The sequence below is a fragment of the Netta rufina genome, assembly GCF_964035555.1.
Source record: "Netta rufina genome assembly, chromosome: 3".
Lineage (NCBI taxonomy): Eukaryota > Metazoa > Chordata > Aves > Anseriformes > Anatidae > Netta > Netta rufina.
In genome coordinates, this window is record NC_140125.1 from 17,814,538 (window position 1) to 17,840,815 (window position 26,278).

The 26,278-nt window shown below is 41.6% G+C and overlaps 1 protein-coding gene across 1 annotated transcript; it reads left to right on the forward strand.

Annotated features, from left to right (window-relative positions):
• Positions 1–829: 829 nt before the first annotated feature.
• Positions 830–26,031, forward strand: LOC311208163 (lutropin-choriogonadotropic hormone receptor; the record flags this gene model as incomplete). Its single annotated transcript, XM_084284664.1, has 11 exons — positions 830–984; positions 8,307–8,378; positions 13,705–13,779; positions 14,970–15,044; positions 15,592–15,666; positions 15,753–15,830; positions 18,077–18,145; positions 19,016–19,090; positions 20,084–20,269; positions 22,676–22,756; positions 24,777–26,031. 11 exons carry the CDS (start codon positions 830–832, stop codon positions 26,029–26,031), a joined length of 2,196 nt encoding a protein of 731 aa, XP_084140790.1.
• Positions 26,032–26,278: the final 247 nt, after the last annotated feature.

Genomic DNA, 26,278 nt, shown 5'->3' on the forward strand with positions numbered 1-26,278 from the left:
TTCAAAGAGTTGTCTCAGGCAAAACCCATATCATGCTGGTTAACCCCTCCTTTATTCTCTGACCTTTCCTTCAAGGAACCTCTAGATAAGGTAGTTTTTGATGATGTTACCATAACCTTACACTTGGTTTGCAAATGCTTCTCTGGGAAACAATTGTCATGTTTTGTGAGTGTTTCTCCAACACTTGCCATCAATAGGGTCCTGATTTCTGACTATAGCTTCTATAAACTATAGCAGCATTAAAAAAATAACAATAGCAATAGTGATAATTATGTGAAAATAATTATTATTACAAAATGAATGGACCTTTGGGGAGATAGCTAGTCCTGGGCACAATTACTTCATCCACTCACTCAAAGTGATCACAAAGCACCAAGTCACGCACTCTGAAATACTCTCTTTGATCACTCGGCAGGCAAATTACAAACCTTTATCAGTGTGTGCATTGGGTCATAAGAGCATATCCAGAGATGCTGGTACCCCAGTCACTGCCACCCACCAGGAGGCTGCTGTATCCGCACCCTAAGCGTTCACCCGGCTAAGGGGACAGCGCCGTGGTTTTGGACACCAACTTTCAGAGCAGCTCACACCCGGACAAACGGGGATCCCGGGCACTGCAGCCGAGCGGGAGCTGTCCGGGAAGACCCCGCTACGGACTCCAACCTGAAACGAGCTCTCATCGGCCCCCCGCATCCCGAAGCATCCCCCTCACGCCTCTCGCCCCCGGGGCTGCGAGCCCGCCCCGGGGCGGGGACGGGAGGCTCGGGGGGGTCCGGCGGCCGCGGGTTGCGGGCAGAGCGAGGCGCGGAGCGGGCACGGTGCGGCCGGCATGCTGCCCCCGCTGCTGCCCCTGCTGCTGCTGATGATGATGATGATGATGCCCGGAGCGGCGGGGGGCCGCTGCCCGCACCGCTGCGCCTGCAGCCAGGCCGCCCTGCGCTGCCCCCCGCCGCCGCCCGGGGCGCGCCCCGCGCCCGCCCGCGCGTAAGTACCGCGGGGTGCGCGCAGGGGGGCTCGCCCCGCACCGCCTGGCCTCGGGATGGGGCTAACCCGCGGGGTTTGGAGGCTGGAGGGGAGCCGGGGTCCGTGTCCGGGGCGGTGCGGGTCTTTTGGCAGCCTGCAAAAGGTGCAGTGGTGGTGCAGTTGTGGGAACTTGCTGGGTTTAGCCTCCTCCTATGACAAAAGCTGGCTTGCGTGTTCTGAAACCAGCCGGAATAACTTTCAGGAAACTGGATTAAAAAAGGATGAAATCTGCTCTTAAACCTTCCTTCAGTTCTGTCTTCTTTGTTTCTTTTTTTGTTTGTTTCTTTGTTTGTTTTCACAAATCTGCTTGTCTTCTCACTGCCTCTTCTCTCAAAGCTTGTGCAATTCAAAGGCCTCAGTGGTTCAGCAGCAAAACCCTAGTGGTGCTCGCTTCTGCGATCCAACTCACTGTCAGCACGTGTTGCAACTTTCTGAGGTCTGATTCACGGACATCTGTTCTCAGCCCTAGCAGTCAAAAAGCTGCCAGGAGCTCTGACAGCTCTTGGGCTCTCTGTGAAGAGGTTCATAGCGTCTTTCTGCCTAATGCACCCCTGGGAATTAGGGCAGAATTGTAACAAAAGGGAGTCACGGGGATCCCCTGACCCCGCTCCAACACCATGCTCCGAGCTCAAAATCTAGCAGAGCAGACCAAATACGTGATATTTGTAAGTATTTAAGCATTGTTGTACAGTTTACAAGCCCAATTGCGGCACTTATCTAAACAATCATGGCGTCAAAATATGGGATTAGAGGAACAACAGATAAGATAGTTGCTGTTTCGAGGATCCCTTGGTTGGATTTTTCTTATTGTGCCCCTTTTGGAAACAAAGCCATTGTTTTACATTTTCATCTGATTTGTTTGTAAATTTCATATGCTCTTGAAATTCCCCAGAGATGATGCTGTCCCTGATCTTCTCTTTCCTTTCTCCCTAGCTTGAGAACTGATATGTGCAAGAAATACTAATTTCTGTTAGTTTAGAGACATGTAAATCGTTCCTGCAAAGTCAGTTTTGAGAAACATCTCTGTCCTGAGTTTTTTTCCTACCCATTTCTCTGCATTACTCTGGTGTCAGAGGAAGCAAAGCTCATGGGTGCTGGAGAAATTCTCCATACCTCTTGCAACAAGTACACTGCTTTCATGGCATTTGTAGCACACACAGAGTGGGCAAGGGATCAGTCACATCCAGGATCCCTGCTGCAGCAGAAGCAGATGGGAAGGCCAGTTTTTGCAGGGCTTTAGTGCGTTCATTAGTAAGCTGCACATCTGTCTGTAGTCACATCACAGCCCAGAAAGGTTATCAAAAGCTCTAAATGTGTGTGATTTCTCTCTCTCTCTCTCTTTTTTTTTTTTTTATTTATTCTTTTTCTTTTTTTTCTATCTGTCACTCCAAGAAGAAACCACATCTCCACCTCAATGATCCAGGTTAAAACAGTGGCCTATGGCCACTTCCAGTTATATTTCACTCAGATCAACAGGGTAGATGATAGACAAAGATAATGGAAGGATTTTTCCCTTTAACCTTTACTATAACAACTTTGCAGTTGTTTGCAGAGCACAACTATTAGGCTGGCTGCAGAAGCCAACTGTACAGTCAGATAAGAGTTCAACCACAATTCTGCTCAGTACTCCTGTGAAATATTATACTCAGACATTAAAAAGGAAAAAAAAAAAATCCCTCTCTTTCAGTCTGCATTTGCAGACATGTTTAGTTCCTGGAAATGCCCTTTATGTCCAGAGGGGTATGGCAAAAAGGGCCTGATCCCAGCCATCGGCTGCATGTCCTCCTGCTGCATCTGCTCCAGAAGTGCATGAATGTCAAGTGGGACACGCTGCCATAGGGCACCTCTCCCCTCTGAGTTATAATCCCCACCCCACAGTTTAACACCCCCACAGAGCAAACACTCACTGCTTAGTAAGTTAATGGGACCCCAGCTAGAGAGACAACTCTGTGAGATCCCTCCTGCTGCCTATGCCAGGGGTGGGACACCAAGCAAAAGTCACTCCCATGCCACCCACTGTCAGTAGGATGGATGTGACATCACAAATATAACAGGAGAAATGGGGAGCAAATGGTCACCTCACTTAAGTGTGGCCAACAGCTCTCCTGAAAGACTACACTGCACCAGCAGCAGCCAGCACACAGTGAGCACCATTAAGTATTTTATCCAGCTGCTGTTCTCCAGCTGCTGTGGCTTCTGCTTCCACATCCCACTTCAGGCCACATCCAACCTGATTTATACTGAACCTGGAAATACACTACTGAATTTCCATTCCTTTGATATATTTTTTTTAATAGTATATAGTTTATTATTTACAATTACAAAACTGTAATAATAAATGCAGTCTCTAACCATACATGTGTACATGTATTCTGGCTCTTTTTTTTTTTTAGTTACTATTCCACCTCTTTTACTCTCCTTTCACCTATTCTCTTACTTTGATTTTCATACTAGTATTTTCTTACCCACTTGGGTGTCGTTTTTCCTTCTCTTGCTTTCTTGTGGCACATCTTTCCCAGCTTTATCATTTTCCTAACTCTGGCTTTCCATACTGTACCAGTATGTCTTTAGCTCTCTTCTCCCCCCTGCCCAGCTCTGTATATGAGAGACAAAGCAAGAGGAATTTACTTTTATCCCCTTGTAGTCATATTTGTGGTGCACCAGAGGAGTCATGGTATATCATAGAAGCAAGAATGGTTTGGGTTGGGAGGGACCTTAAAGATCATCTTTTTCCAAGAATAGTCAAGAAAATAAACGCCAGTACGTAATGCCAGCTATACCCGAGTAATTCAAGCCCTGATGCTGTCACAATCCGTGCTTTCAAACGTACTTTTGATATTATTTTTTTACAGTTCAAGCACATATCTTGTAGGAAAATTTCAACAGGTTATATTTACCAGACCTGCCAAGTCATATTATCACTGGAAGATTTTTTAAATCTTCCAACGATAGTGCCAAAAGGTTGCAGAATTATTTGTTTATATGTTTCTGAATTGATCACATTTTTCTCAAGATCATGTTTTTAATTTGGGCACTAGGCAAACACTAGAGAAACTCCATTATCCTGACACCTCTGTATGCTGTGTTGGCTATAGCAACTATGTGTCTGCTTAGTCTCAGCAGAAAAATAACCTTTAATACACCACTGAAACAAAACATATGCTTTCTTCATTTGAAGCTTCATGGTGCATCTACATCCTTTTGCTTATTTAAGAGAGTCTAAATGGCCAGGCACCCAACTCTGGCTGTATATTAATAGACATTGGATACCTAAAACCTTTCTGCCCCTTTGGAAACCTCATTTCATAGTGAAGCTCACCTTGCTGTGCCTGTGTTCCCCCAGCATGCAGGGTTCCTGCATCAGAGCAAGTGGCAAATGGTTAGTATCAGGCACTCAATCCAAAGCTGTAGGGCAAAAGCTGAATAAGTAGACAGTTCTACCATGTCTTCAGTGTGGGCATACCTGGCTTTTTAAGGATCGACAGTGGAATTCAGTTTCAGGAATAAAATGTCTTCGGTAGGAGATAATGTGTCACCTACTAGCACCTGGCTAAAAGCACTCTGACTGTTTGTGTGGTACATCCAGCTCATAGTTCCCATTTCAGGTAGATAGTGCCCAATCTACAAGGCTTTAAAAATCAATGTCAATGCTTTACATTGCCCCCAGAAGCTGATAAAAATCCTGGGAAAAATGGTGGGCTTTCAGTCTTATTTTCAGTCAATCAATACTCAATTCTTCTAAGTTCAAGGACACCACAGAATAAAATGTTTGCCACTCTTAGCAAGAATCTACCTTTGTGGCATTACAGTTCTGGGTAATCCTACAAAACAGTGATGCAACCATATATCTGCCAACCCAGCTGCAGTAATATTCATACCTATTGCAAAGAAAGCCTGTGCTCTTTATGTATTTATTTATTTATTTTTATGTGCAACTAAGCACTCTTTTCCAAAGGCCAGTGTCTGTAATGCAGGGATTTTCATCAGCAGTGTGAGTGAGTTGGGCTTTGAGTCCTCTTCAGCTGGATTCTTGTCTGTCTGGTGGTCATGTGGTGTTTGGGCACCTAGACCTCCCAAAGCTCCTCTTGGAGCTTGAGTCTGTGTGGTAGTGCTGGAATAAAAGTTTATCTTTTAGCAGATAAAAATTGCAGAGTCAAGTTGATTTAATTACGTCCCAGAATTAATAAAAAAGTATGACAGTGGGTTTATGCCAGGGTATCTTTGGAACAGACCACTCCATAAGAATTTTCCAAAGAGCTCTTAGGTGGTACCTCTACATGTTTACAGCAGGGGAAACAGGCAGTTTGCTCTTTATATGCCTCTCATCGTCCCTACTGGCCCTGGTATTCCTATTAACAGGAAGGTAACCATCCTTATGAAAAATCCACTCTAAATTTATGATTTCAGAACAACAACACAGGAAACAAATGCTGGATGGTATTTTAGGTACCAAGCAAGAAAAGGATTTGGTCAATCTATGCACAATTCCTGTCACTCTCAGTGTCATTTGACAGTCTTACATGTATTTAGCCTGGCAATTTCAAACCTTACTGCCTAGAAAACCCAGATGGATTTACAGACATGCTAGGCACTGCTCAAAGCCTAAATGGTTGGCTGTCTCCCCACTCCCTTCTGTACACATTGACTGGATGCAAGTCCCAAGGATGAAATGCCTGTTGATTATCTGAAGTTGCAGTATTGTCAGCCATTGAATGCAAGGAGTGAGTATCCATGAATTATTGTGTATCAAATATGAAAGAAACATACCAGTTTTTCTTAAAAGTATAAAAGTTCATCCTTTAACAACACTCTTTCAAACTGGTGTTCATAACTTGTATTAAAAATGGATGCAGCCCTCCTTTCAAAGGCTATGGAAGTCGGCTAGTAGCATGAGAATGTTAGATATATAAAAGCTTTGTAAAACCCACTTTGTTCTTTCTTTTTGTCAAAAGCTTCCCAGCTCTGAGAGACAAATAACTGGTCACATCTGAGTATCACAATCTGAGTGCTATCAGAAAGAAATCGATATTTAATTCCTGCCAGTACCTGCTTGGGTTGCACTGTGTGCTATCAAAAACATCAGTCATGTTCAATAGCAGAGGCTTCAGCATAGGAGATAAGGCTTTGCTTTATTCTGGGTTTCAGAAAGAATTAAACCTGCACCAAACAGCCAAAACTGTATTAACCTAAATGCTTATATATGTACACAGTCTGGATTTTGGTCAGCGGCTAGCAGATCTTCAAAATGTTTATAGAGTTTAGAAAGAGACATCATCTATTTCCCTTTAACACAGGCAGGGTTTGAGATGCAAGCTACAAAGGTAAAGCAGACAAGAAGAGAGTGAAAACATTTTACACCTTTTTGGTAAATTTAGGATACCTTTACTGATGTGGAACTGTCTCTGTGTGCTACAGCAGTACTTTGAGGATTAAGAGATGTTTGATTATGAATTGCCTTCTTCCTTTGTTCCTTTGCTGTTTTGTGAGACTGTCAATGGGATGAGGTAATGTCAATGCAGTTGAGTTCACGGTTTCAGCTGTCAAGGTGAATTCACAAGGATTTAAAAAATATATATATTTATGTTGAAATACAGAATGGATTAGGTGTTGCCATGCAATTTAACTACAGTTAAAGTTACAGCTAAAGTGCTGGTTTATCCCACTTAAATTGAATTCCAGAGCCGAGGTAGCTAAGCGAGGAACACTGGTGCCAAAGATTTTCTGCAGGCAGGGGTACGGGCACTGTAGGGGTTTTTGCTTTTGTGTGTGTGTGTGTGTGTGTAGACACTCACAAAAAGGTATGTTTTGTTTTCCAAGCAGCTCTAGTCGATGGTACAGCTATAAAGAGGTTCTTGCTGCCAAGGCTACAGATGAGCAATTTCTCAGCTTCTACTTTTTACTTCTTCCCAAAGGTGTTTTCCTGTTGGCTCTGCCTATCGATCCCTGCTGCAGGATTCTCTGCATACTTCTGTCCCCCAAGGGACAAATACATTTCTCAAGACATACAACTTAGCTTCACTTCTGATTTAAGCACAGCTCCTGCACACACACAACACAACCTGCCAGCATATGTCTATAGAGACCAGTATGGCCCAATCCCAGTGGTGTCAAAAACAAACATATTCTTACAGCATTGCTTATATGGTAGGGAAGTGTTGTTATTCCCAGTTTACTGACAGGGAATCAAGGTGTAAGGAAACTAAATGATTTGCCAAAGATCATATTGGACTGTGGCAAGGAATTGGTGCCAGTCTCCGGAGTACATCTAGATTGGTAATCCCAAAACATAAATATGTGTGACAGCCTGGCATTATAGTGAACTTTAAGTTCTTAAACATTTTAAATTGTCTTCATATAAAGGATTATAACAAAATTAGGAAAAAAAAAATTTTTTTAGAAGAACAGAAACAGTTCGGTCAAAAAACCTTGACAGGGTGTTTTTAAGGATGGGAAACAAATGTCTCTGACTAGATATCTGTAATTAAAAAACAAAAGAGAGCAAATATCTTTTTGCACAGAGATAATGTCTTGAAATATGTTAAATATTTTGCTATGGCTATTATCAGGGAGAGTGTGGTCATGGCTGTACAAATTGGCTGCTAAAAGGACTACAATTCAGATGTGGAGTAGAATGGTAAAAAAAAAAGATCTACCTCCCACAGTGTCATTAACATCTCAGTGAGAGTAATTAAAAAATGTAAAAAGGAAAGTGCACACTTGCTTTCAATCAGCAAATCACAGTGCTGCAATTTAAAATAAATACATAAAATACATCAGGCCCAATTTGGACTTTTTCAAGCACTTGCATATAGCCAGAGGCTTTCTGATGAATTCATGATGCCACACCACAACATTACAGCAGTATTATGGAGAGAAAAGCATGGTCCAAAGAATGCAAACAGACATTGTTTCATAGAGGAAGCTTTACATTAAAGCCACATTTTTCTGAGGAAATAGCTCCAGATGGCCTCTAGCTTCATTTGACTGTGAATATAGAAGCCCATTTTCATAAGGTTATATTTTTTTTCTAAAAGTTTATGATTATTATCATAATTTGACCAAGCCAAATCTCAATTTTATGCTCTTAAGGAACTGACACAATAGCCCTCAAATTTGTTTAACTGAAATCAGTGGTAAAGGGATCAAGCCGTAGAGGTACAAAGAACTGTAGGCAAAATAAAGTGACTTGAAGCTTTACTGTTTCTCTACGCAGTGTACAATCTGTAAACAATGAAACCCCATGCCTTACAATCCTTTCCTCCCTCTTTTCTTTTTTTTTTCAGATCGTTTACTCATCTTCCTGTAAAAGTAATCCCATCACATGCATTTGAAGGACTTAGAGATGCCTTCATCATGTAAGTTCACAACATTTTCCGTAGACTTTTCCTTAATGTCTTGCTAGAAGTTCTGTCATAAACCTCCATCACAAATAATGTCTTTTTACAATAATGTAAAAATGTGTTGCTAAAAACCACTTTTGGTGAAAAAAAAAAAATCAGAGGAAGAATAAGCTATTTTTATAGGCCAATAATTTCTTATCAGCAGTATGTAAAAGGTTATTTGAAAAGGTATGCTTTAACAGTTGCTTAACATAATGAAACATTAATCATGTCAGAGAGAACTGGATTCAGTTTGATAACTGATGATAGGCACTTTGTAGAGGAGATCTCTGTCATAAAATGTTAGTGCTGCAATGATAGCTATGGTATTCTGTGATTATACATTTATGAAATACTCAAATAAGGGTTTTTTTTGCTGTTATGCACTGTGAGGTAAGCGAGGCAGGGAATCCGTAGGACTGATCCTCTTCTTAGAAGATACAGTTTACAAGCACTGTAACTTTGCACATAATGCTTCCCCTCCCTTGGCTTTGTATCTGTTTTATATCAAGGACTCCAACCAGAAGGCTTGGCAGACTAGTCTCACCCTTATTTCTGTCATTATTGCAACCAAAAGATGGCAGCTTTGGGTCTCCATTACTTTTTTTTTTTTTTTATCTGCATGGGGTGTTCACTGAAGGACAGCTGATGCCACACCAGTGCAATACAGAACAGGGGAATGAACTCCCCCAGAATCTAAAAGTAGCAGCACAGGTAATGGTGCTTCCTATTCTAGGTGTGCTTTTTAGAATTATCTTCACCTATAAAAAGCACATATTTTATCAGCTATTAAAATATAGGTTAGATTTACATAATCTATTATCCAGGAAACAGAGAAAATAGGAAACCCTTTAATGGTGCATTCCTGAAGGCAGACTAGAAGGATGAGGGTAGTGCAAACACCTAAATAGATTCAGTTGGTCTGGTTTAGCTTTTAGTGCTCATTGGTTAAACAATTTTGGCCAAATTATAAATTCCTGTGTTTCTGTAGCTCTAGAAAGTAGAAAAAAACCTAAATGATGTCCCTATCTATTCAACTACAATGAAGTACATGTATTACAGTACAATCTAATGGCATTGCATTCTTGCATTCACTTACATCTGAACGATTAATGAGACCTTACCATTTTTAGATGGCAGATCAACTTAAATCTAAAAAGGTTCTCCTACCTTTATGATTTGACGCTAAATTTTCCCAAGCTGTATGCATAACCCATTCTTCATAGAGAATGTTTTGTTCGTTGACATTTTTCTTTCCATAAGAGCGTTTAATTGATTTCTTTGTGTCCTTTTAATACATCTCTCCAAATTAACAGCATAGAAATCAATGTATTTGTCTGATGTAAAACTATAGAACACTTCATAATTTTATTGAGATTTAGCGTTACTTTGAAAAATGCATATTTTTAAATTAAAAATCTCTAAATCATCTATTTGGCAACTCATCACCAACTGCAAATCAGATGATAAATTATTATCACTGCTATAACTCTCTCAGACATATGTAAATGGGAACCCAGTGGCAAGTAGGAAGGATCTCGAGGAAGGAGCATGGGATCTGGGGTTTCACGATTCAGAACCTGAACCTGATTTTTTTTTTCATTTTAAGTACTGCAAGTACTGATCCCTCCCAGTGCATGAGCTAAGCCCCTGAGTCTCTTAGGATCAAGTGCTCACCAGGCCTCTTGTTTTACATCCATCTTCATTCATGAATAACCATTGCACTATCAAAAATATCAATCTTACTGAATTCTGATTATGGAAAAAAGTCATTAATATTTCTGTAAGAAATATATACATACTTAATATATGATTTCTTTATGAATTCCCCTTTGCTACTAAAAATGGAAAAAAAAAATGGTCTAAGGGTTTTTATAGCAACATCAGTAGGAATTGTTTTCTTATAATTACAATTCAAGTAAGATAGCTTTCAGGTCTGTCATAATAATGAATCTAATTTTATAGACATGTTTCAGTTGTTTAGAAAATATTTTTTGTTGTTGTTGACAGAGTATAATGTTAGGTTTAGTTTGTGTGCCATACCAGTCAGTTCTGTCAGGAAAAAATGTTTTGAAGACCTTTCTCCTACATATGCAGATTAATATATATATTATATATAGAATATATTAATTAAATACTTAATATATAATTATATAATATATGATAGTTGTATATTTGATATATAATTAATATATAGAACATATATACAGAATATAGTACTGGAAAGAACAGCATTAGAGCTGAATTTGAGTAGCTTCCTAACACAAAGGCAAGGAAAACAGCTTTGTGATGAAATTTGCAGATGCTTACATAGTTGAAGTTGAGAATATTAATAGATCCAAAGGAAAATTCACAACATCTGTAAACAACACATGAAATAATCCAGTACATGTAATTTCTTTTGTTAAGAAGAGATTCTAACCCTTGGATATCTGAAGGAAAATGGGTTGAGGCAGGATTGCATGGGGCAGCCATTCTCTCTGGCAAGCTAATTGGCCTGGGGGAGCCAGCCCCAGAAAAGGGGCCCTCTGCTCACCCCCAACCCTCCTCCTTCGTCCACATGAGCGCATCTTCCAGGCTGCTCCCAGCACAGCTGCCTTTGGGCCACTCATGTTGGACATCACAGAGGCTTGCTGAGGTTACAGTGGCCACTGCCTTTGCCCTGGGCCCTACAAAATAGCCCCCCTGCAGCTGGCCCACCACTTGCTCAGCTACTCGGTCCTCTGAGAGCCGGCGTAGGCGGCAGAAAGAAGGCTAGAGAAGAAGCAAGGCTCTTCTTGTGGACTCACCTCCATGGGCTCCATGGTGTTAGGCAGGAGGACAAGCCAGTCCTTGCCTGGGACTGCCCACACGGGGTGCCTTCCATCAGGAATATTTACAGGCCAGGGTGCTGAACCAGGGGGTCGCCCAGTTCCACGTTTAGGTCCCATGCCATTCTCCAGTTCATTTATAGGCATGGATTCAATGCTGCCATCTGTTTTACGGCCATGGCTGGGTCCCACACTGCGTTCTGGCCGATAGGCATGCCTCTGCTCCCCACGGCTATCTGCCTCATGCTCCACGCCACCACTGCACTACTGGTTAGGCCCAGGCCCCCTGCTGCTGAATGTTTGAGGGGCCAGCCTGTTCCCCACATCACTGTTGTGCCAATGATATCGCTGATATGTGTCTGTGGGCCAGGCACCAGACATCCCCCAGGCACTGGTGTCCTTTGTGCTGGAGGTGCTGTCCTTCTGCCCATGACACATCTTCCTCTCATTAGCTGCCATCCTTCTCAGTGCTTCCTCAGACAGCTTCACTGGCTGGGCGACCCCCTGGTTCAGCACCCTGGCCTGTAAATATTCCTGCTGGAAGGCACCCCGTGTGGGCAGTCCCAGGCAAGGACTGGCTTGTCCTCCTGCCTAACACCATGGAGCCGGGTCCACAAGAAGAGGTGGAGGAGCCCATGGAAGTGGATCCACCTCGGCCACATCAGACCTGGGACTACCCCAGCACGTCTTTGCTCTGTGCCATCAGAGAACACCAACAGCTTCTCAGCAGGGCGCGGCGAGCTCCCTACTCATCGTCACTCAGGCTCCATCCCAAGCATTAGCTTGGAGCCACCAAACACCCGGCAATAAAGAACTCTTGCTGATTCTCGGGGGTTGTGCGATTGCTTCTTTCCCATCCACCAGCCCTTGTGTGAGAGGTGGCAGCCCTTCTGCACAGAGCCTCGAGGAAGAGCACAAGATAGGACCCAGCTCCCTTCGGGCTGCTGCGTTGGGGTGACAGGAGGAGTCCCCAAGGGCCACCATGCACCTTTAACATTTGTTAAAATAGACCGAGGGGTGAAAATAGTAGTGGGTACGCGATTATAGGTGGATAATTTCTTATTAAGAATGAGTATCTATATCTGAGTAATTGGGAACAATAGACATGGAGAAGGCTGAGATACTCAGCAACTTCTTTGCCTCTGTCTGCACTGCTAGAAGGGCTTCCCAAGTTTTTCATTTACCTGAACCCATAGATGGAGGCTGGGGGATCCAAGTAGCACCCACTGTAAGTGAAGAGCACATTCGAGACCACCTGATGAATCTAAACAGGTACACGTCTGCGGGACCTGATGACATGAATCCTAGGGTCCTGAGGGAACTGGTTGATGGAATTGCCAAGCCTCTCTCCATCATAGCTGAAAAGTTCTGGCAGTCAGGCCATTCCGTGCTGAGTGGAAAAATGGAAACATCATGCCCCTACTCTTCAACAATTAAAACAAAGAATTGGACAAAGAGCACTACTCTTCAACAGTTATAACAATTAGGACACATTCCTTCTTAGAAGAGCGGTCAGGCATTGGGACAGGTTGCCCAGGGAAGTGATGGAGTCACCGTCCCTGGGGGTGTTCAAGGAAAGGTTGGTTGGATGTGGTGCTTAGGGACATGGTTTAGTGGGTGACATTGGTGGTAGGGGGTTGGTTGGACCAGATGATCTTGGAGGTCTTTTCCAACCTTAATTTTTCTATGATATTACACATACAATATATTCTATATAGTATATATACACAATAATTTATATTTATTTATATATAATATAGATGAATCTTAATCTAGCAGGATTTAGTAAGCATCAAAGAAGTGGATTTATTTTCCCTGTATCCAACATCGGTTGTTCTTAACAATGCCCCTGCTCCACACATGTAGTTATGTCAAAATTGTATAATGCCTACAAAAACAGTCATGTTGATCTGTGTAATGATGGAAAAAAGCTACTTGCATTCAATTTCTATGTATGTAATGAAAATGATACTTAAATCCAAAAATTATTTGTAAAGTTCACTGAATGCATATTCATGTATTTGTGTGTCTCTACATCTGTGAATTAGATGACCATGATCCTGATTTAACAGCAGTCTATGAGGGTCTGTGAACGTTATCTACATCTTTGTCTACGCAAATAAATTCACTAAGTGGAACCAATGGTAGGAGCAAAAGGCTTAGAGGCTTGGGCTGACTACTTTGTTTGTATTAGTTCAGCCCTCAGTCACTACCTTACCTACAATTTGCTGAGAAAATGAAGATTGGCTGCCCTGTATGTTCTTATTCCAAATGGTTGGCATAACCTTTTGCCAAGACAGAATAATGCCTCTCTCTCTCAGTCCCTACTGCCTAGGATTTTGGAGGTGAGGCATGGCCACTGCTGCAAAACAAGAATTGGGGCATGGGGTGGGGGGAAACCATATATAAAAGAAGCAAATATAAAGTGGAAACTTGATTTCTGGTATCTCTTCTGTTAATGTATTGCTTTGTGTCTGCCTTTTTCATTACAGCGAAATCTCTCAGAGCGACTCCCTAGAGAGAATAGAAGCAAGCGCATTTGACAGCCTTCCTGCTCTGTCTGAAATGTAAGTCTCTAAAAAAAAAAAAAGGCAGCCATGTTGTGGTTTATTATCATCAAGGAGTAAACAGTCTACAGAAAAGTATCCCTGGACCAAATCTTCCTATGTTACTTCAGCTGGTGTTGGATGAGGTCTATGATGACAAATGTTTCTCTCCAAAGTACCATATAAAATAATGAACAGTCTGTAAGGTCTAGCCTTGGAGATCTAGATCGTGCAAATTGATCCGTGTATGTGAAGTCCTGTTGCTTTCAGTGAATGCAATGACAGGATGGGAGCGCTGTGTCTACTTCTACCAGCAGTGTCAAGCTTTCTAAGTGGAGAAATCATTCAAGATAACAACAGAAGAGAAAAACATTTTCTTTTTGAAGATGCAGTTTTCAAAGCCCTACAGTATTTAAATATGTCTGCTTAGTATGCAGCTCTTCTTTTGAGCTCAGAAATATTACTCAAACAGAACATGTACTGATTTTAAGCTTGATGTGCCTAGCAGAGCCATCTGAGAGAGCGTGTGAGTTAAAGCAAGGGCTAGGAATATGCTCCAAAATATTTAGTGAAACTAATATTAACTAATTTAACTAATATTGTTTCACTAAATATTTAGTGAAACTATTGGAAACTATACATTTGATTCAATATCTCATTACAGTGTTTTTCCCACAGCATGATCAGTGAGTGGCTTAAAAATGGTGCAACTGAGTGAGGACAATTATTTTTTTTTCTTATATGTGAATTCCATTGAAGCAAATTGCTTGCTCACATGAGCAACAGACACAGGTTTGTCCACCTCTTACTGTGTCTAATTTCCATTGGAATCAATGGTGGGTATAGGTAAGAAATTAAAGATCTGACCTAATGTATTCACCTACCAGGTATGGATAGCTTGTCATTTACCTGTCTGCCAAAACAAGAAAGTTAAGTTAGACCTTTAAAGAGCTACAGGAGACTAACAAGACAATGTTTGAATCCTGAAGGAGACATCTTTTTTTGGTTACCTAACAGTTATAACCTGATTTTGTTATCAATACTGCTTCAAAACGCACTTGTAGCATATTTCTAGAAAGTCTGTTTGCAGCATGAGAGTCTTCTGTCAAAGTCTGCACATGTCAGATTCTGACAAGGCCAATTGCTAGTGAAATTCAAGTCCCTCCAGGTGTGTAACAATACAACACTGACATATATTTCCCTCATTACAGATTAATTCTGAACACAAAAAATCTGCTGCACATTGAGGACGGAGCATTCAGAAACCTTCCAAGGCTAAAATACTTGTAAGAAAGCATTCTGTTACTTTTCTGTTTGCGTTCTTTTTTCCATGAAGGAATGGACAGATCACAGAAAAGACTTTAAGGAAAAAAAATAAGTTTTTCATGCGTTATGATACACTACAAGTTCATGCATCATACACAACAGCTTTAATGTGCACTTAACTAATAGTGAGGTCTTTTAATAAGCAAGAAGATAAATTAACCCAAGGTAGAGCAGTAATGGACAAAACAGTAAAGTCTGCCAATTAGTTCTGCTAAGTGTTTATTTCTAAAGTTTTCATTTAGACAAGATACCACACAAAAGGGATAACTAAAATCTCTTCCTTGCACTTAAGGAGTCAAGAGGACATATGCTGCTTCTCCAGAATACTGCCTGAGCATGCTACACACAGTTTTTACAGATCTTACAAACACAGTTGGAGCCTAATTAAAAATTACGATATTTGCCACTCATATTTTAATGCATTGTTAAGCTCATACCTGCAGCATTGGCTTGTCCTTGCATTCTAGCCTGGTAACCTTCTCCCCTGTAAATCATGCTTTTCTCCAGGAGCATTTGTAACACTGGAATAAGAGAATTTCCAGATCTGACACAGATCTTCTCATCAGAAGCTCATTTTATCTTGTAAGTGAAGACCCACCCTAGCCCAGCTGTGAGTCTTTCCATCTTGTTCTTGTATCACTGACAAATAACTTTTTTTCCTCCCAAAGGGAGCTCTGTGATAACTTGCGTATGACAACCATACCACAAAATGCTTTCCAGGGGATGAACAATGAATCACTGACACTGTGAGTAAAACAATGTTAGATCCAGTTCCTTCTGTGAGGATAATACAGCTGTTTGAGGAGAGTAACTCCACTTTATAAGAATCTTGAAATTAAGCCCCATATGTCTGTATTGTCTTCACACCAAGACTTTCCTTTTAGCAAACTGGATTCATTGCTACAGTTGTCCTGCAAGAAAGGTGAGTTTAATGTTGAGATGCTCCATACAAGGAAGGCAAAAAGCCACCGAAAACCAAGGAGAAAATCATCTGCCAGCACAGCAGGAGCCTTGTAGGGATTTTGCAGCACCTCTATCCTCACAAAAACTTCCATGAAGAAAGGCAGAAATAGCCCAAATCACAAACTGTACTTCTCAGCAGGATGTGGCTGAAATTCAGGGCTGAGGAAGGACCAGCAGAGCAATAGAGGGCAGCAGCAGGCTGCCTCCTTCATCTTTTAGCACAAAGACCAGTCTGGAAGCAAATAACACCAACCTTTGCAGACCGACCAGAGTGATGTTAAAAACGCAGCATACACCCAAATGTGGAGCCTTGTCTTGACACAAGTGTGTGTGCCAAAACACCTGCACAATTCTCCATGGATGTTTGTTGCTGGAAATGAGCTGGAGCTTGTATGAGCAAGTACTGCAGCTGGCTGGCTTAAGCCCTTCATCAGGCTGATGTGCCAGCACAACAGTAATTTAAACACAAACGTGATGTATTGACCAGTACCTTCAGAAAATGTTAGAAGAACTAAGCCTAAATGTGACCAAAGACAACTACTACCTGATGTTAAAGATGAGCAATGGCTCAGTTGAGGGCATCATTTTATCTTATGGGCTGTTTTCCTGTTAGCAAGTTCACAAAATAACTCCAGCAAAATGATGATTCTGTTAATGGTACAAGAAAACAAACGTGCTAGAGATGGAGAAAGATGCTTCTTTTTTTTTTTTACTGCAAGTCTGAACTGTATTAAATGGAAGAGTGTCTAACTCACAGCCAGGAAAGAGCTAACAGTCATTTTTTTCTTACTCTTTTGTGATAGAAGAAAAGAATTACCTTATCAGCAGCTTTCTAATTGTAGAGCTACACTTTACCTCCACCCCTTGTAATTAACTACAATTAGCTGAAATAATTCCAATTGTTGCAGCATGGCCTAGTGAAGCACAAGTTAACTGTGAGTGTGTAAATTTAGCCTGCAGTAATACTTCGCATTACAAATAGCTAATGTAGGCTTTCCAACTGTTAGTGTTTCATGAGGACAGGGAATCAATACTACAACACGGTTGTGTTTTTTAAGGAAATCACTAATTTCAGCACCATGTCAAGACAGACTCCTCACATCAAATGTAGCCAGCTATTCTTGGGAGTAGGTTCATACCCCTAGTTTCTGCTCTCCCAGCAACAAGTGGAAAAAGAACAAGAAAACTTTTGTAGAGATAAAGGATCCTCTATAAACAGCACCGCATTTTGTATTAGGACTTGATATTAAAGAAAAAAAAATACAAATTATTATATACAAAGGATAGTGAAAAATACTTAATATCAGAAATGGCTTTTTCTCTGTGAAAACAGACCCACAGATTAGATCTCCTAATGAAGGAAAGTAGCCAGGTCTTAGGTACAGCAGGGTCCAGCCATTTGGTACCTGGCTCCAGAGTGGGAATCAAAAACTCAGGGCTGGCAGCAAGCATCCCTGTGCAGTGCAGGGAATGGTGAGGTTTCCACAGCACTGTTCAGGTCTGGCAGCACTACTTTGAGTAACTCGCTGACTGCTGGATGATGCATCACTCACCCCTGCTTCACTGCAAAGCTCTCACTTGGGCTGCTGGGAGATTGGTCTGCCCATAGGGGATCCACAATCCAGCAATACCTTCTGGGATTTACACGAGCTTTCTATCTGACACTTCTCTGACTCTTGCAGCTTTGCAGCTTTACCTACTTAAACCACAAAATCCAGGTCTTCTGCCTGTAGGTTGTTGTCTTGGTGCCAAGGGTTCACCTGGAATGCTGTCTGGATTCTGGGCCTCACTTCAAGGTGGGCACCAAGCTCCTTGCTCTTAAAGACGTAAACAGGAAAGCATTTAAGCTTCAATTTTATGCTAATTTCAGAGCTAATGGCAGTCATCCCATAGTTAGCTATATTCTTTATAAGCCAGACCCTCTAATCCTTAAAATGAATACAGTGTTAAGTTTTGAAATCCGTAGTACAATAACATAATCTCGTCTTTTCCCAAATATTTTTCCTTATACATTTTTCTTAATCTTCAGCAAACTGTATAAAAATGGATTTGAGGATATCCACAGTCATGCCTTCAATGGGACCAAGCTGAATCAACTGTGAGTATGCTTCCCCTCCTTGGTAATTAAAAGAGCCACAGAATTGTACAAGAACCCAAGTTGGAAGGGACCTCGGAGATCATCTTGTCCAACCTTTCATAGTAAAAGCAGGGCCTAGACAAGATTGTCTAACACTTTGCCTAGCTGAACCTTAGAAGTTCAGCTAGACCTTACTATTGTAGATAGTAGTAGATTAGTACATTATTAGAAAATAGCTCAAATGCAGTCACAAGCTCTTCATTCATCTTAACTGCCCATCTTAAATTTCATGATACCCATTAGAAAAGTCAATATATCAGTGTCACTGAGACCTAATTGTCAATCCTGCGGCATCAGTGTCACTGAGACCTAGTTGTCAATCCTGCGGCATTTGCTGTTTTGCTATCCCTTAGAAAGCTGCAGTTTTTATGAGAAATGCTCTTCTTTTTTAAGTAAAATTTAATAAATTCCTAAATTTAGCAGCAGCAGTGGAAAGCTTGAACCTGTAGACCAGATTCAGGAAACTTCATCTTACACCTGGAAATGTCAGCAGTTTTAAAATCAATTGCACACACCCCGGGACTAGCCTCATGGTTTTGGCAAAATTTTTGTTGTATTTTTGTACACTGCTACTGCAGTGAAGGAACCAGAATGGCTGTTCCTGGTTTAAGTCAGAAGAAATTGGAAATGATCAGAATTAGGTGTAGATGCTAACAGTCTGATGGTATCAGTGGAGGAAAAGTTAGAGAAATATGAATGCTCTCAGACCAGGCGTTGCACAATCACCACTGTGACAGAAGGAAAGATTGAGAGCAAATGGATGAGAAGAAGTAATGGAAAGAGAAGTTATTTCAAAATGCAGATGTAAAGACTCGATGTTTCATTCCACAGAATTCTGAAGGACAACAGAAACCTCAAGCGGATACACAATGATGCCCTGCGAGGGGCCACGGGGCCAGATGTCCTGTAAGCATCAAACCCCTCCTTTATCTAGTTGTGTAGACATCCCCCATTAACTGCACTTTGCTAAGCGGACTACATGCTTGATCAGATACCCTCTGTGTGTAAAATGGAAACATATCGATAAGATGCCATGAAATTGCAGGGCAGAAGACTCAGGCAGCACCACAACAAACACTTATCAGACAGCTTTAGCCTTGGCCTCTGCCCCATAGAGATTTGTGTGGCTTTAGTTATATTTGTGTCAGATCCTACTGATACTTTCTCTCTGTGTCTATCCTGACATGACTAAGTAACTTGTATTTTGGCAGGATGCGTATGTTTTTACAACATATTATTTTAGAATTTGGTTATAAAAGTGAATGAGTTGATCACATGGTATAAGCCAATGCAGAATAAAACATATTATCCTTCTCAAGCTTTGTTAGTCAGGTACATACTTGAGGGCTGCAGTGGCTGAAGCAACATGCAATAAAACCCAACGGGTGGCTCTGTAAATAGCTCTCTGTGCCACATATGCCATTGCATTCCTTTCATTGGTGCTTTGCAGTGCAGAGCATTACTAGCATCACTCTCACAATTGTAGATTTTTTTTTCCCTGTTTAATGGCCTAACTCTGACAATATTCGGTCATATAACTGGCCTTTCCTCATGCAAGCAAGCAGCCCCTCTGAAGTTACTCTAAGCCAAACTACTGAAGTTTGTATTTGCAAGAATGGGAGACTCTTTTGTTTGTTTCAGTTATTAACCATGTAATTAAAATATCTAGAACAAGGCCCAACATGGTAGGTTTTGATTTCCACCAGGATAAAGCCAGCCCCTTGCCTGGCTGGGACTGCTGGGTTGCAGTATCACACCCTACATCTCTGAGATGGACATTGGGTGGCTTTGTAGATGTAGGCCTTCATGAAAAAAACTGAGTCACTGCTATCTTCTCTTCACACTTCGGCGCTGCTTTTATCTGTATGAAAAGAAACAAGAGTGCTCTCTGTTTTGTAGGGATATTTCTTCAACAGCATTGGAGTCCCTGCCTAGTTACGGGCTCGAGGCCATTCAGATCCTAAATGCAACATCATCATATTCATTGAAGAGGCTGCCAACTCTGGATAAGTTCAGCAGTCTTCTGGAAGCTGTTCTAACGTATCCCAGCCACTGCTGTGCTTTTCGAAACTTGAGGACAGAGAAGTAAGTCCAAATAGCATACTGTTCTGCAGGACTTCAGAAACTCCAAGATGGCAGTCCTGCTTTGTTTAGCTGGCGGGGTTGGATTATCCTTGCTCCAGTGGCAAGGAAGCTCTGGAATGTAGCAAGGCCTCACTCCAAACATACCCCTAAATCCAGGAGAGCTATTTCTGCTCCTGTTATTGGAGAAATATGTCTCATCCATGATCTGCCAGCAGGGACATTATTCTAAGTCTGCTGAAAGCTTGTATTTTTCTTGATATCTCAGTTAAAAAAAAGCCAGTTGGAAGATACACTACCATCAAGAGCACTTCAACTTTAAAAAAAAAAAAAAAAAAAAAATGCAGCCTTTAGCTAAGCAGTTTATTTAATGCAGGTACTGTAATGATCTTGTAGAAAAGACAGGCTTTCACTTTCTCACTGAAATAAGGACCTGACACAAGCCTGCAGAAAGAAGTTACACGCAGCTTAGTACCAGCCCTTTCAGATGACAGTAGACAGCATTGTTCTCCCTACTTCACAGCTGGAAACTGTGGCACAGAGAGCATTTCCCATCCACTAATTTGGCACAGTCAATTTGAGACAACTGGAGTTAAATTTTCAGCATTTTTGCTCCAAAGAAATCAACTCTCAGCTGGCTGTAGTCAGCCAAAGCAACTCCAAATTAGTTTAGTTATGAGCTATGAGCATTCCACACTTCTCACCTACCTCACATGAAGTCTGCAGTAAAGGTGTGTACCAAGCAGCAAGTCGTGAGGTGTCTGATTAGTGTGACCTGCATGTGGTCAGATCAGGGCTGCGTTGCAAGGATAGGAATAGAATCCAAATCTTCAGGGTAAAATTAGGGGTAATGTTATGCTTTCTTGTCATTTCAATAAGTGATTTCTGCTTCTACAAGAATAAGGCAAAGATCCTATAGTCAAGTGTTTCCATCGCTACCAAATGCTGATTCAGTCCCAGTGCAAGTCTCTCAGCGTGTTGTATGCAGAGGCAACTCTGGGACAAAAAGAAATGTTTTATTCATTCTGACTTTAAAATTACCATTGCACATATGCGAAACGAGACCAAAGTAAAGTTGCAAAGATAACTGCGTTTCTCATGTTTATTAATTTTCAGATGCTTGGCCTTGTAACATATCATCATGCTCTGTAAAAATAGAGGTGCTCTAGGAAGTCACTTTCTTATATTCAGTGACTGTTTTCTTAAGTCAACTTTGAAAAATCAAACCTGCAAGTCAGGGAACTAGACTGTGCTCCTACCTGGCATCAAAAGTGTTCAGGTGACTGCTGATGTGTTACATATCTGCACAGCCCTGACCTCTGGAAAAACTCATACAAGCAGCAGGCTATTATTTTCCATGTGGTCTGCAGCTATAAAGGAACGAGAGGCACATCTCTGTTTTCCTTGGCATTTACTGATGACAGCAGGAGACTACAGAGACTGAGACCTTCCAGTTTAACCAGGGTTACATATATCTTCTTGTGGTTACATATTCTTATGACCATGCAATGCAGCCTGTTTCTGTCTCCTTCTAACCCCCTACCCTGCCCTGAATTCTATGTGCAGTCACCCTGTCTCATATATTTTTACTACCCCTGCCCATTCCTTCATATCCCATTCTTTACCACCTGTGGACTGCACCGTGTTAGCAGAGAGACGTGGTGACAAGGTCTTAAGTATATCTGACCTCGCAAACAGGTCCGCTTAAATCACAAACGTTAGGCAAATGAAATTCTCACACCAAATATTCTTGAGATCTCTGGGCTGAATGGGGGAAAACTCAACTGGCTATGACACATCTTCAAAAAATTACAAGAAAAGCAACTTCTAAGCATCACATTCGGACTAAGACTAGTATCTTAAAGCCTTATTTCTTTTGTCATACGTAACACTTTCTGTAAGTTTCCACATGCCTGATTCTCTTAAGGCTACACAGTAGAGTATCTGGCCCATAACTTTAAAAGCCTCAAAACCAGAGATTTTTCCAAGTATGTGGCCTTTTAATTTGTTCTTTTCCAGGTAAGCCTCCCGGTATTTGTTAATAGATACACTTCTCCAGAAGCAGCCTAACTGCTACTGTTCGTACTGGTGGAGAAAGCGTCCCATACAGTATATCATAAGGCAAAACATTTATTTTACTTACAGCTCGTGTTATTTCACTACAATGAGTAAATCATAAACAATAAACAAGCTGAAAGACCATCCCTATATCCCCCATGAGGTATTGCCCACTGTCACAACATTTTAGACCTTCCCCTCCCTGCTTTCAGAGGTCTGCATGAATGTCTCCACAGTGTGAGCCCAATTCCAGTTTACCTTACATGTCTATGAAGATCCATTGCAAGGAAGATGAAAATTTGGCCAAAATCCAGACTGTAACTCAAACTTTCTTTTCCATTCTTGTTTCAGACAAAATTCCTTGCTTTCCATTTTTGACAACTTCTCCAAACAGTGTGAAAGCACAATGAGGAAACCAACTAGGGAGATATTGTAAGTACCGCTCTGCATACAGAAGCTGGAAGTAGCAAATTCGGACCCTCCCCTCCTGCTATTCATGTGCTTTTTCTAGAACAGCATGTTTTTTTCTTTCCAGTTCAGTCACCCTTACAAGTTGCACAGTAGTAATTCTACTACCACTAAACCAAAATTTGTGATTGTGATGTTCAAAAGGGTAAAAAAATAAAACAACACATAATTTCATGGGCTTTACTCACCCCAGCTTCTCTTCCAAATTCCTGAAAGGCTCTTGAAACACTGATTAAATATTTAACAAAGTTAAGGGCCTACTTGGAGACTTTTGAGGCCCAGAGATAATTGTAGGGTTCTGTTTGATCAGAAGAAGAGCTGCCAGTGTTAATACTTCTTGCCTACCTATAGAATAATTACAAGATTGTACATCATCATTTGGGCCATAGATTTTCATGGTACAGAGTCCCTGAGTTAGAAGTTTGGTTAAGCCCATGCAATTTATTACTGTCTTCTACATGTGTCTTTCCACATCATCATAGTTCTGTATGACCAGCATCCAATGGGACAGGGAGAAAGGCAAACATCAAAACTGTTGTGTTGGCTGTGTTGGGTGTCACAAGCACTAAAAATAGTTAATTCATGGACAAGTTTAAGGACTATGGAACTATCCATCCCTCTCCTGCTAAATGGGAGACCTTGGGACTTCTCTTTAGCCCTAACGTGGGATCAGATCACTACAAAGTCTTGAAAAACAAAATGCCAACACATCCAGTACAGCTGAAATGTGATTGATCCTTGCAGATAGAGGTTTCCTTAGACAGTATCTCGTTTGCTGATTATTGAGTCTTCCTACACTTGCTGTTGGGTTTTATTCAGTCCTTTGTAAAGCCACAGCTGCAGCACATTTACGTGGCCTCCCAGAGAATCACAATTAATTTTAATTGGTAAGTAAAGTCAAACATATTTCCCACTCTTCCAGTTTAAACCAGGCAAGTAAAAGCAGTTTTTCATCTAAGGAAAGAAGACGTACTATAACAAGATTGGAAACCTATTTACCAAAAATGAATATTTGAAAAGTAGCCCAGCTTCACTTGTCAGTTAAGACCCTGCTCCAGAAATATAGTTTAACTTACAGGCTTCAGGAGATTCAGAAGTTTAATCTTGAATCTAAGCTGTCCCAAACCTATAAATTTTACAGAGTTGTTCTCCATAGAGATGATTTCCAGGTCTCACATTGCAGACTGAGCATTTGCCCACCGAACACTCATGGTTGGGATGACTGGGTAGTAGCGAAATCAACAACTGTTCTAGATAGGCATCAGAAGGAACAGTGCTTACTTTTAAAACGTACTTTCTTTCATAGGCTTATCCCCACACTATTGATGACCCAGCGATTAGAGAACTATTTTAAACACCTGAAGATATTTATAGTTAGGCATTTTTCCAGCCTAGACTTCATATATTTCTAGCTATTGACATACCACTCTATCTTGTTAACCATGCACAGCTGCTAATCCTCACTTTATAATACTGTGATCAAATTCCTCAGCAATTCCCAAGCCGTACATAGCCTCAGGACTTTGTTGAATACGTACATTTCCTGAGGCAAATGAGCAGAACTCATATCCTTAGGTATTTTAGTTTGTTGTTTTTTGTTTGTTTGTTTGTTTTTAACTACCTGACAAAGCTATATGCATCAAGCCTATAGTCCATCAATACCAGTGCTTCTATCATTTGAACTGCACTCTACTGGCATCACGAGAAAGATGGCTCAATTGCAGGGCAATGAAGATAAAATACTTACAGATTGGTAAATTGTATGAGAAAGCATTCGAATGGATGTAACCGTGACTTCTGTGGCTCTCTAAGTTTGTACCTAAACAAAAGTCATCCTTACAGGGCTTCATTGTATGTAAACATCCTGTAGAAAAAAGTCTAGGAAGTGTTTTAAAACAACTAATTTGTTGTATTTTTATAAAAGAGTGCAAGCAACGTGCAACAAATAGTTCATTTCTGTTTGGGGGGGTTGTTATTTTAATAGCTACAGAGATGACTCTTACAACACATCGCTGTGGTCAGCAGAAAAGAACATGTACGCGCTTGCAGCAGATGAAGAAACTTTTCCTTACAGCTACTCAGACATGTTTGATGATAGTGAAATGACCGGCTTCGAGTTCGAGTATGACTTTTGTCAGCCTAAGATACTGACATGCACCCCAGAACCAGACGCATTCAATCCCTGTGAAGACATCCTGGGATACAGCTTCCTCAGGGTGCTGATCTGGTTCATAAACATCCTCGCCATCGCTGGCAATTTCACTGTGCTCCTCGTCCTCATAACCAGCCATTACAAGCTCACAGTTCCCCGCTTCCTCATGTGCAACCTCTCCTTTGCTGACTTTTGCATGGGACTCTACCTGCTGCTCATTGCTTCGGTCGATGCCCAGACGAGCGGCCAGTACTACAACCACGCCATAGACTGGCAAACGGGCAGCGGCTGCAGCACTGCCGGCTTCTTCACCGTCTTTGCAAGCGAGCTGTCCGTGTACACGCTGACGGTGATCACCATCGAGAGGTGGCACACAATCACCTATGCTATGCAGCTGGACCGCAAGCTGCGGCTGCGGCACGCCGTGCCAATCATGCTCGGTGGCTGGGTATTCTCCATCCTGATCGCGGTGCTGCCGCTGCTGGGGGTCAGCAGCTACATGAAGGTCAGCATTTGTTTGCCCATGGATATTGAAACGGGTCTTTCCCAAGCCTACATACTGCTCATCTTGGTGCTCAATGTTGTAGCCTTCATTGTCATTTGTGCCTGTTACATCAAGATATACATAGCTGTCCAGAACCCAGAGCTGGTAGCTGCCAATAAAGATACCAAAGTTGCCAAGAGGATGGCCATACTCATCTTCACGGATTTCACCTGCATGGCCCCTATTTCCTTCTTTGCCATCTCCGCTGCCTTTAAGGTGCCTCTCATCACAGTGACAAACTCCAAGATCTTGTTGGTTTTATTTTACCCGGTCAACTCCTGCGCAAACCCGTTTCTGTACGCAATTTTCACCAAAGCATTTCAAAGGGACTTCTTTCTGTTGATGAGCAAGCTTGGCTGCTGTAAGAGCCGAGCAGAGCTTTACCGGATGAACTATTTCTCTGCTTACGCCTCCAACTGCAAAAATGGCAGCTCGGCCCCAGGCCCCAGCAAGGCCTCACAAGCACTGCTGCTTCTGTCAGCACTAGAGAAGCCGTACAAGACACGGCGCCCTACAAAAAAAAGTCAACCGGAGCGCCAGTAGATGCAGCACCTCACAGTGCCAGCTGTAATTATTTCAGTGACCTGGGATTATCTTACAGTATCTTAAACATCTCACAATAAATAAAAACACAAGTCAATAATTCTTATGCAACAATGCTGTTCAGAGGTTCAAAGTGGTATTTTCCCTTTTTTTCTTCTGTAATGATAGGTATGGAAGGTGATTATTAGGTGAAACGCTGCTTCAGGGCGACTGGGGGAGTCCAGTAGTCAAGGTGCTCTTGAAGTTA